The sequence below is a fragment of the Hylaeus volcanicus genome, chromosome 8 (assembly GCF_026283585.1).
Source record: "Hylaeus volcanicus isolate JK05 chromosome 8, UHH_iyHylVolc1.0_haploid, whole genome shotgun sequence".
Classification (NCBI taxonomy): domain Eukaryota; kingdom Metazoa; phylum Arthropoda; class Insecta; order Hymenoptera; family Colletidae; genus Hylaeus; species Hylaeus volcanicus.
This window is the reverse complement of record NC_071983.1, coordinates 8,398,641-8,413,835: the sequence shown is the minus strand read 5'-3', so window position 1 is coordinate 8,413,835 and position 15,195 is coordinate 8,398,641. Positions and strand designations below refer to the sequence as shown.

The 15,195-nt window shown below is 41.5% G+C and overlaps 1 protein-coding gene across 3 annotated transcripts in view; it reads right to left on the bottom strand.

Annotated features, from left to right (window-relative positions):
- Positions 1 to 14,842, bottom strand: part of LOC128880784 (diuretic hormone receptor) — a 53,276-nt gene extending 38,434 nt beyond the window's left edge. Inside the window, exon 1 of one of the 3 annotated variants that reach the window (XR_008457917.1) lies at positions 11,378 to 14,840. Coding sequence is in view for 2 of the 3 variants with exons in the window: in XM_054131218.1 (XP_053987193.1) it covers positions 11,378 to 11,663 (286 nt within the window). In the remaining variant the exon portion in view is untranslated. Of the gene's footprint in view, positions 1 to 11,377 lie in introns of all 3 variants that reach the window. The other 2 variants (XM_054131218.1, XM_054131217.1) reach the window with 2 other exon arrangements.
- Between the last annotated feature and the right edge of the window lie 353 nt (positions 14,843 to 15,195).

Genomic DNA, 15,195 nt, shown 5'->3' with positions numbered 1-15,195 from the left:
AACAAAGCTCGCAAGAGCGTTAAATAAAGATGGAAAATAAATGAAACGATTTGTGTTTGCACCAGGTAGCTCTACGTGCGCCAGTTTTGCATATGCCGGAAATCAATATTACTGTGTGTACCTTCGTATCGAAGCCGGAATAAACTAAGTCTTCCTTTGTATCAACGAATATTGTATTTCTTTTTGCCCCCAATTTAAATACTTTACTCGCGGGAACGTTCATCCCTTTGACGGAACATCCCTTCCTCTTTCCTAGAAGGGACTTCGTATAAAACACAATTAAAAGAAAATTATTCAAAGCATTCTTTCGTTGTCGCAGCAACAAGAAACGGGGCTTCTCTGAAATTGTCTCTAATTTTTCTCGCGAATCTTCGACCATCTACAGTCAGTCCCGTAAGTATTCGTACCTTGTACGTCTGTCGAAGAAATTTGTTTAAATGAAATCATCAGTTTTACGTTTCCAAATAAAAAAAAATGAAAAATTTATTTGGGAACATAGAACCTACCATTCAATTTAGACACGTTTAATAGGCACATAGGGTACGAATATTTATGGGATTGACCGTACGTTTCGATGTTAGAAGATATTAATTTTGTTTCGAGTTGGATAATTGACGTATCGTCTGCTTGGAAATTTCCTTTCTCTGAAATACACGTTCTCCAACTACCGATCTTGTACATTAAATAAAGAACTCGGTTCTTCCTATCCACTCGAGTGTGTCTGTCAAGATCTCGCATGTAGGTCATCCCCCGAGCCCCTCATTTTTCCGCTGTTGCGAATCCACTATCCTCCAAAATCAGAAAGACGAAGCCCGCCGTAAAAATCCCATTTCCACGTACGTTCAGCGAGTTCAGCCCTTTTATTGCGGCAAGTACACCCCGACAATTTGCTGCAGCCTGAAAGCTCTCCCCTTTATTGGATCATGTCGCGTAGGATCGCGCGTAATCTCGGAACGTAGAAATCCGCGAACGTACCATTCTCGTATGACGTCTTCGATGCTCGTTGTTTCGAGTTCCCGAACGAAAGGGAATATTTCATGCGTCGCGAAAGGGAGGCACCGATGGAAACTCGAACAGTATATTTTTGCAAACCAAGTGCCGCGAATTTCCACGAGAAATCGTCCTTGCGCCGAGGGCTGTATGGAAGCCAGACGTGAAAGTAATTATAATTCTACTTTCGTCCCAAAGCGACGCGACACTTGCATATTACGTGGGAGGCTGGTAAAAATTTCATGGGGAACGTCGAAAAAAAAAAACTCTCTGGATAGACGTCCGTATTTCATTAGAAATTCTGCGCGAATTACGGAGACGGAATGAGAAGAATACCAGAGAACTAAAACGCGTTTCTACTTTGGTAGAGTTTATCGACTTTGGGAATTAGAAAATCGAAGTATTATTATTATTATTATCGAGGTCTGCACGTGGCTAAGGAATTTATTGACCTCGCGAAGTGGAAAATTGCAATATCGTTATTTTGATTATTATTAGGATTCCAGTCTGTACGAAGCTAAGAAGTTTATTGACTTTGAAAAGTGGAACATTACAATATTGTTACTATTATTATTGAAGTCTGCACGAGGCTAGGGACTAACATAGGCTTTCCGATGCTTGTAAAAATCCTCTGTAAAAATGTTTTGGATCCATGGAGACGACGTCAATTACGGTAACAGCGATAGCTGAAAGACAGAAATTGAGTTCTGGCATGTCTACGGAGGGTTTCGGTATGTTAGGCGTGACTTTCACAGTCCGATGATCGTAAATGGATTTACGTCCTATACGCGAACGCTAAATCGAAAATCGATGCGACAGGAACGCGTGGGACACTTGTTTGGAACATCCGAATAAAATTTCGAAAATTGAGGCGGAAGGAAGAACCCTTGATCTATTGTGATAGCTACATATAATAAAGTGGGAAATAGAAAAAATTGAAAGAATGGAAGATTTCAGTCAAGTATGGAGTAGGCCATCTGAATGGAATTTGAAAAATTGTAAATTGGGAGAAGGAAGAGCACCTGCTCTTGTATTATAATTAAGTAGGATAAACGTGAAAAATAAAGAAAATAAAGAGAAATCGGAGATTCCTGTTGGGAACAAAGTTGGGAAAGGAGTTTCCCCGGGGACAGGTATTGGAGGATCTCGGAGAAGTGAAGTTCCCCGTTAGATTGGCACCGATGAAGTAACCTTTTCATCCTATGTAAATTTCGTGATTGGCACACTCACACTCGCGTGCCACGCCGCAGCCTGCACACGTGCGGTTAAACTTTCCGGAAGCTATTCATGATAACCCACGAATCTAATTACTCTCACCGACGCATAAAGTTATTAACTGTAACGTGATCAAAATGGTCCGAGTTCTAGAAATCCAGCGTCATTTCCCACGCGTCTGCGTCTGTTACGAATTTAACCCAACTTCGTCTACCCTGTGCTGTTAAAAACAACTAACGGAGATTTTCAACGTTCGCTTGATGGAGCCTCCGCGTACACGCTGACGTAATTAGCCCCGTTATGTTTCCGTATCCGTTCTGTACGTTTTCGTATTCGACCAGAGAATAGGAAGCGTTCTTAAAAGAGGCTTTGAAAATTAATATGCATCATCTAGAATTCTGTAAAGGTTCAGGGTCCGAGTGTGCATCATCCACGATTCTTTAAATGTCCAAGATCTGAATTTATGAAATAATGTTTCTCGAATCCCTTGTTTCCTTTGAATTTAAATTACGAACGAATCGTGGAATAAAACCCTAAGCTACGATATAAAGGAACTGCACGAACTGATTTATACGTTCTTATATCTAGGATCAGAGCTTTAAATTCTTCATATGTATTCATGAGTGTTTTCGCAAGTCGTTCTGGGTGATTCATGCGTTCCAAGGTGAGGTTTCCCAAACATTTTTCAACCATTCTTACTTAAATTCCGAGTCTCTATTGAAATTGTGTTACCGAGAGGAAACGTACAAATGAATAAACGGATTAAATGTTATAAGAGCTGGGAAATGTACTTGGAGTACTTATGGGAATAAAAGTAGCGTCAGAGGACACTTCGAAGGAATAAATGTAACGAGGCATAAAAACAATTTCGATCCACTTAATTCCTCGCATTTAATTCTCATTGGGAACGCGATGTTTCGGAAACTGGTCTGATTCCTGTTGCAATTTCAAAATTGATCCCTTTGTAACACCCTCTGGAATACCTTTTACGTGATCCATTGCTTGACTGGGTGTCCTACTTTATTTCCGACATTTCCTATCGATGTTCTCTTCCATTACAAAAAGGTTTCCATTCGGTTTTTTTTTTTTTTTTTGACAGCTTCGAAGAGCTGAATAAAAAGAGACGATAAAAGATAATAAAAAGATGGAAGTATAAAACTAAAAGATGAATGTACTACACGTTTACTCGTGTAAATACCTCGTTTCTCCTGTCGTTTGTTATTTGTCAAATTAAAAGGTTCCTACACACATAACCAGTTTAACACACACTACTGGGCTCGAAGGAGTTCTAAACAGAAATTCCACAAATACAATGAATAAAGGGAGTAAATTCTGGCCAAGCTTCCTGACCAGTTTTGTTCAATAAAATTCAAGAAAGTATCGCAAGAACAGTTCGACCCAGTTTCCAAACTCGTCCCGTACACGCGTGGCCAATGCGATATTAATCGCGAATTCAATACCATGCGTTCAGCGGCGCAATAATGGCCGTGTCGCGGGCCCAGCGTTCAAATATCTATCGCGACTGCAAAAGGAACGTTTCTCTCATGAATGCACAAAAATGCGAGGAATCGTTCCATAGTGAATTGCCCCGTATCCGAGTTTCCAAGTCCGCTACGTTCGGAATTCCGAATTCACGAGACCATTTGGTTGTGAAACGCGCGGTAATAAGAAAACCAATAATAAGTGCCTCGCGGAATCGTCGATGCTCGATAACCGCGCCTTTTGACGAGACATTGGTTGACATTCATGAACCGACAATCAGAGAATTTCAAACCGCTAACGTTTCCTCCGTAGCGATGGGATCGAGGACCTGGCGAGCATGCTCGAATCCTTAGCTAGATTTTCAGGGAGAGAGAAAGATCTTCAGCTACATTTTCAGTGGAGAAAGAGAGATTCTCAGCTAGATTTTCAGTGAAAGAAGAAGGATCGTAAATTACGTTCTCAGTGTAGAAAGAAGGATCCTAAGCTAGATTTTCAGTCGAGAAAGAAGGATTCTAAGCTAAATTTTCAGCGGAGAAAGAGAAATTCTCAGCTAGATTTTCAGTGGAAGAAGAAGGATTCTAAGCTAAATTTTCAGCGGAGAAAGAGAAATTCTGAGCTAGATTTTCAGTGGAAGAAGAAGGATTCTAAGCTAAATTTTCAGCGGAGAAAGAGAAATTCTCAGCTAGATTTTCAGTGGAAGAAGAAGGATCCTAAGCTTAATTTTCAGTCGAGAAAGAGAGATCCTCAGCTAGGTTTTCAGTGGAAGAAGAATTCTGAGCCCACTCGCATGGGGGTACCCGTTCGCTAAATGGTTCTTTATCCGTACTAATACTACAAAGAAGTAAATCTTGTTTGTGCGTAGGAGGTAATCTCTGTAACTATTTAACCGATTCTAAAAATTTCTTCTAATCTAACCACGCAACTACGGTATACCATATCACTAAAGCCATATATTCGTTGTAGTAAAATTTTTAACAAGTTGATGGCCACGTCACTCACATAGTGTTTTTCACTTAAGCCCGAAAAAAAATCACTGAACTCGATCCCATCGCTACTTGTGTCCAAGATTCGCTTTTAACACCCTGTCAACGAATACGTAATGGCGTCGTGAAGCCAGGCCAATCTGGCGACCATTATATTACGCACCTCTCCGGTATGCACGTGTATACATCAACGAAGCCTGGTGAAACAGGGTGCGCGGGTGTGCCGCATCTCCTGCATTTATGAATACCGCGAGCTGTCGTTATAAATCGCAGGAAACGCCGGCCCCCACCGAATAGGGAAACTATTCATGGAATTACGTGACGTCCGATGATGATCGAACTATTCATCGGTATCCCGTGTCGAGTCAGCCCTTTAAACGCGAAAGGTGTGTTCGAGGTAGTATTGATCAGTGTTCGAGGAGGGCGTACTTGCCTCGAACCTCGTCTAGGCGTTGGAACGAGGAAAAATAATAGACTGGGGATATAAATAAATACATGAATATCCTCAGTCTAGTCATCGATATTGTTATTCGTTATCAGAGACATTGTACAATTTAATAAGTATACATCTCGTTAATAAATTAAAATTATTTAGTGAAGTATTATTATATATTACCATGTGGCCTGGACGTTACATCCATAGAGGGTTAAACAGTCAAGGTACTTGGTAGTAATGTGGTAAAGTGTATTTGGTAGGTGAATTGAAGCCAGGAATTAAAGGTAAACAAGGTCGTCAAGGGTTCCCGCTGGAAGCAAAACGGTTCTATCGCTTCATCCCTCGTTACCATGCAGACCAGACCGAAATTCGTAACGCAACCCGATAATATCTGACTGTCCCTACAAAAAGGAACAAGAAATGTCCAATACAATTTTTCCATACAACTTTTCGTTCGCGAGAAAATCGATTTCGAAGATGTATCGGTTACGCGTGAGATCGAGTGAGAAACTTGGCTGACACGGCTGTCTATTACTCATTATTTCTACTCGCAACGGCGTTGGGGAACATTGACAGTGATTTATCATTATCTGTTTCCCGTCAATCTTACTGTCTTCTAATTACTTGGAACAAGTTACACCAGATAATATCACTGAGAACATTTACAGATATTAACCCAGGCAGCGCAACCCAAATAACTTGTAATTTAGAGCATTAGAGAGATCCGAAAAGGAGTGAGAGGTCCGTGAAAGCGAGAAGCCGAACAGATTGGTGGAAAAAGCACGAAACATGTGTAATGTTTTCTATATCTCTGGTGTGCGTATTCTCCGAAACAATACTGTTAGTTGTACGTAGTTTGCCGCTACACCGACCCTCCTGTTTTTCTACGGATCGTTCGAAGTTTGTCAGCAAAACATCAGGGAATGTACAAACTCTATCAGAAATGCACCAGTTGAGTCCCGAGTTTTAGCATTTATAGAAACTTTACTGTATAACTATGTGTCTGTAAAAACAAATGGAGTGATATTCGAGCAAAAATGTTCCGGCTCTGTTTCGCGAAAACACGATAAAAGCTTATAAATACTCGACAATAACACGATCACTCCACTGCGGACGAGGACCACTCGACGATCGAAAATTCAGCATAATACTCTCTCGTTTCGCGGTAGAGGATTATCATGAATACGTTTTAATGTGTAATCGTCAACTTTGGATTGGCTTGACGGCACGAGCACATAATTGACCGGTCGATAAAACCATCGCGAGATTGTAATCGTAAAACGAATCTTTCTCTCGGATTGTTGAGCCTTAATTAAATCGTTCTTCGTCTCGTCCCCGGAATAATTCGTTAGCGACGCCGTGTTAATTAGGCAAATTCCGTTAAACAGATTCACGGCGCGTCGTTTCAGCTGAAAATAGAAAGGAAAATCGACGCTGCTTTCCGACGCTTTACGTTTGTTATTAACTCGAAAAGGAAAAATCGTTGAAACGACGAGGGTTCTATTTTGAAATTCTTAGGCTTGTATTTGCTATTTGTGAATATTTTGCTAACGCTTTATCTAAAAGGGAATTAAATTTTACGTAAAAAAAAGTTGTCGAGAAATATTGAAATTTGGCTGTTTAACCCCTCGAGGGACGAATTTTAAATGGATTCTTTTTTAACCGACTTCGAAAAGGAGGAGGTTACTCAATTTGACATGTATATATATAGATATTTTTTTTTTTATCCAATTGAATACACAGAAAATAGAGTAATTTTTACATGTAAGTTGATTTTAACACTAAACCTATCGACATTTATTTATGTCTATTTCTACTGTGATCGATTAAATGACGCGATTAGAAGACACAGTTTTCAATTGCAAGTAAAAATATTTCACGTGATTCGAAATCCAATAATAATATTTTAAACAATTGTGTACAGTTTTTATACTGTATCTAAGAACTGTACACAAATATTGGAAAACAATTTCGCTGATCATGCTAGGTTTAGTGTTAACGTACAAACATAATGTCCCACTTTGACTCATTGAGGACGGGTGACGAGATAAAGACGAGAACGTACACAGGGAAAAAAAGCGCCGTACGCAATGCGTGTTAATATGACATATTTTATACTATAATCGTAACGACGCAATGTCAATATCCCTCAAGAGGTTAATACAAAGACCGCCATTTTACGAGTGATCTTCAAACAGTTTTCACTTTAAAAAATCATCTTCAGTTCTATTACGTTGAACGATAAAAGAAAGCAAACGTAAAGACGCGATCTGCGGTGTTGTCATTTCCGGGTGGAGGGAAACCCTGAATTAATTTGCGAGAGAACGAATCGCGACGACAGAGTTAATAGTTTTCAAATCCCCTCGGTGAATATTCGTTTCGAAGACGCACCCCGCTTATTTGCGAAGCGTCTGTCGCGTTAACAGGGACGAGAGGGTAGCGCCGCCGCCACCGCGGGGGCAGTTTGCTTTCAGTGACATTACAACGACGCTAATGTAATTTGATCTTAAGCAGCGTGACCCCGACCAGCTGCAACCGCTACTTTCATAATTAATTTCGCGTCGTGTAACGGTATCACCTTTTAATTAAAAAGGGAAATCCGGTCACTTAGGGACGATACAACGAAAAACGTTTCTCGGATAACCTTGGGAGTGAAGGAAGGGATGGAGGGTGATGTTATTCCTGGGCAACATTTCAAATGCAAATATCCACGTCGAGAGCAATGCTCTCGGGCTTTGCGCGAAATCCTTACCTAGCCATGAAAGGGATATATTTCCGTACTTGTTCGTTTATCTGGGTTGTGGCGGTGTAACAGTACCTATCGGATAACGCGCTATTTATTTTATCGATGCGCAGCTGCGAGCATAGCTCAGCTTCTTCGTTGGTTTAACGGTTCTGTTAAAAATAAAATAAAATTTTGTAAAAAAAAAATAATACTATACTAATATCCACCCTCCTACATCCTGACAGCAAGAATCGAAAGATGAGAATTAATAACTCCCGGTAAAGTATCCTCAGCAAAATCTCATCGAAATAAACCAACGAAATAAACGAAAAATGCATTGAAACGTGCAACTGCATTCTTTGTAAGGTCCCCAAATTGCGAATCGATAATCGACTAATTAGCGTGAAAACTAGGCGCGACTGTGTTCACACGACCGTCGATCAGGAAAATTCCTCGTATTGTTAAGTCTGTCTCAATTTCAGAGGATAACAAGAACGCATTAGTAAAAAATAACATTTCCAACGGTCTTGGTTACGTATGACGTTCAACAGGCAAGACACCCCGGGTTATGGTTCTAGATTACACACGGTTATACATATAAACTCTGTTCGCAGAGCAAACGCGTCGTAACGCCAGTTTCGAATGTACAGAAATCGAGATCTGATATTCCTGTGACGCTTCCGACCATACGCGCGGGTTTACGGGCGCTGTGTTACGGAGGACGTGAATCATTAAAACGGAAGCTACTCACATCAGGAACGTGCTGCCGTTTACGAGTCACTACGTATTCGCTGTATCGATTTTAAAGGGAAAAACGAGAAAAAAAAAAGGGAGGAGAAGAGATCTTAAAGCTCTCTCCGCGAACTGTTATTTCTTCTTCCACGTCGCCGTTTCTTCCTCCCTGATTTCCTGTGGACCCAGGAGTCACGTGTCTTCGAGACCCCCATTACGTGCGCTGTTCGAACATCGGTTTCGAATTACACCGGTCAGCCGCAATTTGAGACAATCGAAGCGGATCGTGTCTTGTTCTAACCGCTCGCGACGGGTATCGCTTTTAAATCGACATGAAAAATATTACACCCGCGACCGAACCTCGTGAATCGGCGCTCTCGTAGTTGTATGGACGCCTGGAATCGGAAATGAGAATATCGAGAATGAGAATGAGAAGGGAGGGTTGAAAGCTGAGAGCTCAAAGAGGAGAGTCGAGAACTAACTCTCTTGTGAATAATCAGTAGCTAGTCGGAATTAGAAATTGTTGGTTCAGAACTGAGTGCTGGGACGTGAAAATTGAGGGCTGAGAGCTCAACGCTGAAAATTGACGGTTCAGAATGAAGCATAGAGCATTGAGAGCTCAATAATGAAAATTAAGGGCTAACAGCTCAAAGCTGAGAATCGACTGTTCAGAATGAAGCATTAGAGTATTGAGAGCTCAACACTGAAAATTGAAAATTAGCACTGAGAACCAAATGCTCAGTTTTGCGTTAAAAACTTAGAGAATTAATTAATGATTCCATCTCGGCAACTTCAGAACATTTTCCATTATTCGTACATTCCCTTCTGTTGTTATGCCAGATAGATATTTCTTGTGGCTCTCTTTTCTTTTTTGGCGTGAGCTAAAAATTATAGCATGTCGCGTCCCTGAAAGGGGGCACGGTATTCTATGGTCGAACAGGTTAAAGATTAATAAGAAGATAGATGTACGTGCTCCAGTTCAATTATTCCACGAGTTATGAGATATTCGTTGCTTCTACATGCGCACAGAATGAGTTCTCCTGCAGCTTCGGGGAGAAGATTGATCGATAACGGACGACTTTAAAAATACTCCTTTTCCCGTATTGTTTCTTTCGAAGCTCTCTCGCGACTAAATTATATCGGCATCGCGGCAGAGAGGAAACCTCGATACACTCGCCATTTTGTGATTGATCATTGCGCAGGAAACATTGAAATAAAATTGATATTTACGTTTGCAAGTCGAAAAATTGAATTAAAACTGCAGGTGGTTAGTACATGCATTATTATTCACGATAATTTACGTATATAAATATGTGAATATTTTTTAACCGTGGCTATAAAATTTACATTAATTTTAACCACCTGCATTTTTCCCTGGATCCCTTTTAAATTCGCGTTCAATCATTTTCGAGATTCCTGCCTGAAATTTCAATTTTCAATAAAACCCATGTGTACTTAGTACTTTTAATATTCACCTACAAAATAAAATAACGCAGGCATTTATTGTTAGTTCAATGAAAATCGATACAGGAACCGAGTTGGAAGCTCATTGTTTGTAAGCCTTCGTGTCACCTCTCATCATAATTAATCATTCATGGGACCATTTAAATAATTATACAATAACAACTATATCGACGTCTATTATTCTGGTATATTATACCACATTATGGAAAATATTCCACAACAGTAACAAAAAGAAATTTTTTTAACGAATACAGTATTGAAGCGAAATTCTTGGGAAATGTGATGCTTTGAAATATTTGAAAACTGATGTATCATGGAATAGAGAATCTCTACAAAGATCAAACCTGGTCCCCTTTAAATCCATCACCTGAATCGTTTCTTATCAATCTTCCCGTACCTCTAAACGGTTTCTGGTTTGGGGACTGTGATTCCAAACAGTCTCAATGATACGCGATTTTTTAACCTATTTCATACTTCGAATAATATCAAATCACACGAAAAGAACCCTGGGTTACGAGGAATTAAGAAAACGTTATCCTAGAACGAAAATGAAATCAAAATATCACGCATACGATATTCAAAAGCCGCGTTGTTCCCTTTAACGTCGACGAAATGGAGCGTGTAATTTCATAGTAAATGCAGCCATCAATTACTCAGACACATAATTATTTCATAAAGTGGACGATGGTAAATTTCTCCTGAACTCCCCTCGTGCTCGTTACTACGTTACCGTGTAAAAGCATTTTGGTTATTCCGGCGATATCGAAATGATCGAAACCCATTTTTTTCAAATACCACGTAATTATCTCCGTTAAATTGTGTCTGTATATCTTCCTATTTAGTTGGAACAATTATTTTAATAAGCTATCGAGGCTCAATCAATCGCGATAATTGGCAGAGTGGCATGAATTATATAACGTTTCCTGGAAGGGAGCTCTAGGATTTTGTTTTCAAATCGACTACAAGTTAATTAGATTATTTGTAGTGATCACACTTAATTAACATCTCCCAATCGTATACCTTTCTATTTACTTGGAATATTAATTTTAATAAGCTATCGAGACTAAATTACTCGCGATAATTGCCAAAGTGCCATGAATTATAAAACGATCTAGGATTTTGTTTTTAAATCAACTAAAAAATAAACTAGCGCTCTTGTAGGGAACACTTAAATAATATCATCTTCCACACTTAATTGCAATCGTGCCTTCATCTAAAGTTCAAAAATCCGTGCATTATTAAAAGCTAAAATCCTAAAGCTCCACTGAACCCTGCTAAACTAACTCGTAACTCTTCGATGCGCGAGTACAAGTTCGTTCATGAATAGTATCAATGAATAATGCTACTCACGTGTGCTGTCGTATTTGATCCCGTTCAGCTCCTCTAGGCAGGGCAAGGTGGCCACAGCACCCGCAGGCGTCCTGGGCCAACACAGCAAAGAGTCCCAGCTAACTTCGCATCCCGATTGCTCCTCCAGCTTTCCAAGGGACAGCCACTCCAGCTCTTGGTGTTGGAGTTTCAGACACTTGATCTCCTCTGCGCTCAGCGACTCGTTCAACTTGTTAATATAGTTCAAAGCGTTCAACACGTGATTACCAGTGTCGTAGTTTGTCTCGTTATCCCGTAGCGAGCCCATGACCGACTGCGACCAAGTTGCCGCGAGAACGTAAACACCACCGTGCCTTTTCCAACCGAGCGCGTTCAATCTCGAAAATTTGAGGGAAGGGGATAACGGGACGGGCCAAAATTGTACACAAACTCGCGCGAAATTTGCTGTCGCAAAAGCACGGGTGACCTTTGCTTCTTGAGACTTTAGGAAGTTTGAATGGGAATATCCGTTGCTTCGGGCTTCACAGAAAATTACATCAAAATTTTATATATATTCGTTTCATGGAAGTATTTCAAGAACCTCTTTCTCGTTAGATTTTATTTTTGGTTCCGTAAAGAGTGCGATACAACATCTATTCTGCGCTATGTTAGATCTCCAGATTCTTTCTAACACTTGGTCCCTTGTGTTTTGGCCTTCACAGAAAATTACATCAAGATTTTATATATATTCGTTTCATGGAAGTATTTCAAAAACCTCTTTCTCGTTAGATTTTATTTTTCGTTTCGTAGTGAGTGCGATGCAACCCTTATTCTTCGCTATGCTAGATCTCCAGATTATTTATAACACCTGGTCGTTTGTGTTTTGGCCTCCACAGAAAATTACATCGAGATTTTACGTATATTCGTTTCATGGAAGTATTTAAAAGGCGTCTTTCTCGTTAGTTTTTATTTTTGGTTTCGTAGAGAGTGCGATTTAAAGCAGGAACCATGCAACCCCTGTTCTTCGTTATGTTAGGTCTCCAGAATTATTGAAGACGCTGAGTGATTCATTGAGACGCTCCTAAATAAACCCTAACTGAGAATATCTTCAAATACTAAATACTCTGTTGATTTTAAATCGATGCTTTCGAGTTGAGAAACCGAATTAAAAACTATTTACTCCTCTGTTTCGATAAAAACACAAACCACCTTTTTACACGGACCCTTTTCCGCAATGTTAACGTCAAGATTTTATACAAACAGTGGAGAGGCGCGAAATAATTTAAACCAAGCACCACATAACTCTACGTTTCGTTCTGTCTAGCCTCCAGAATTATTTACGCGACGTGTCCATTATTTAATCCCACTTTTTCTCTCGCGGAAACACGAATCACCGTTGCGCGTCGACTTTCCAAAATATTAATCTCGAGATTTAAAAGTAACTTAAATCAGGAACTTTACAACCGTAGTCCTCGATATATCTAGCGTCTAAGAATTACTTGCGAGCGTCTCTAGAAGCCACTCTCCGTTACACCAAGTCCCTTTTTGCCGACTATATTACCTATCCCTATCTCCTTCTCCGCGAAGAGCACAAATGTGTATCGTGCGAGCACTTTCACCGAAGACTGTCCAGATTTTTCCCGCGGGTCACTTATAAACCCCAAGTGCCCGACTCGGCGAGGCCGGTGCGACTAGGACTCCATTCCGCTCACGTACTCCTAGAAAAGACACGTGCTTAATCCCGACGGGGTCTGTTTTTTCACTGAACGTCCGACACGCAATTATTTCCCCCGCGTTCTCGAAGAAAAGGCGACCAAAGATATTCTTCCACCGCAAAGGGTACCCTCGAGAAATGCCAGTGATCCCTTAAGACCCTTCGCCATTAAAGGGAGCTAGATTAATCCTTTCAGACTCCTTTTCGGCCTTGTGGCCGAGTGTACCGCTGAGGACCGTGAACATTAGCGAATCTATCGTACCGTATGCTTAATCCTCGTACATACTCCTTCTTCGGCTTAATCTGACCTCCTCTAAAGTTTCCAGTTCATTAAAAATATGCCTGACGATGTATCCCGGCGATTGTTCGAACGTTGAACGTACGTCGGTTTAGTGAACAGATGGGACTGTTATTCGACGGGCTCCTTGAGTTCTTATTCTATAGAAGGATTTCATCAGAGCTTCCCGGTGCTCCTAGGCCTCTTCCTCTGAGCCTCAGACACCCGTTAAATTCTCAGAGAAGCAATCGTGTAATTTCTGCGAATGGGGGGAAATTGAAATTGACTTACGACGCCTGGAAGCCATTCCCTTTAGGAACGAGGGCTTAATCCGCTTTCGGAGCGTTTCTCATTAATACTTCGTAGAATAATATGCGTTCCGCGCGGTACCTTCCCTCCCTGTGTAATTCTGGTAAATCTTCCTCGGATCCTCTCCACCGTACACTGTCATTTATCAAACGATTATTGTATACGCTCGATACACTTGGAAATGTCACCTGGGGGAGGCTACTGGACAAACTCGGAATGCGGTGTCAGTTATCGAACTACCGCCGACGGGATATCAGACAGCCTCGGCGCTAACAGTTGCAGATGAAATTCTCGTCCATTGTCTCCCGAACCATCGTCAGAACTTGTCTGTAAGCGACGAACAAAGAGCCTCCCGTCGACTTCAATAGCTTTACAATACGACGCTCTTGAGGCTATCAGAAACTCCCCGAGAAGCTTCCAAGTTTCCGACGAATATGAACGGGGTGTCTTCAATCTTGACTCGAGTCCCTTCTTCCCCACGTTAATTGCTCCTGGACAAAGGTTCTTGTTGCTCGTCCTCTCGATAGACAGGGAAACTCGCATTCCTCCGTAATCACTGTTCGATTGTTTTCGTAAACTCTGCGTCAACTCAGAGGAAACCGTGAAATCCCCTTAAACCTCTCGACGCTTCAGTTCTTTCCGTGACAGGCCACTCTACACGAGAGTCCTAACAACTCGTAAACCCAATTTGAAAATCGCGTTTGCGAATCCGTTCTCTAAAGCACAATTTTCAAAGTAATCGTTTCCGTCACTTTGAGAAGCTTCCACGTTCGAGATTTAAGGACTACAGCCGCAAATCCCGAAATCCCCGCGCGGCTTTATGTTGTCCCAGATCCTCCACGAGTACCAGCAGCATTTGAACATTCTACGTTTATTATTCTCAGTGGGACGCGGACTGGTCCTTTATTTTTTTTCCTTCTTTTAGAAATGATCTTCTTATGGAGATTATCCTCGACGTTCCCTTGACTAGCCTGTCGTACAATGTTTGTATTTTCTCGCAGATATCTCGGGAATGTTCACGTGGACTCTGTGCACGTGCCAGGTGACTTCCAATCGCTCTCAATTGCGTCCTAGTTCGACGATGGAGGATTTACGCGGAGCGAGCCGGAAACAAGGGGAACCTCGTCGTCGGGAGGGCTTGGAGCGACTGCTTGTCAGAGGCTATCTGTCTACCGGCGAGCGGTGACACGCGACTGCCAGCGGCACGTGCTCCGAACCAGCGGTAGACCTCCTTTCGAAGAGGACCGGCGCGTAAGACTCGGTGGAAGCTGCGTGGCGACTGTCCCCGTGCCCGCTGCACAGAGACGTCCTCGCCTCCTCGCCGGACGCAGGAGAAGGTGCACGTCCACGATATGGATTTTCCCCTGCACCTGGAGCCGACGTGGGTAACTGGCCAACCTGCGGTGCGTGCACGAGGAGGAGCATGCGCCACCATATTCTCTTTCTCCTCTGGGAACGTTCTCTACCTCTGCGTTCCCTGGTTTGCCTGGTTCACCTGCGTTCAGTCACCTTCGAATAAATGTATTATACATGTAAAATTGATTTTTGTTAAAATAAAAT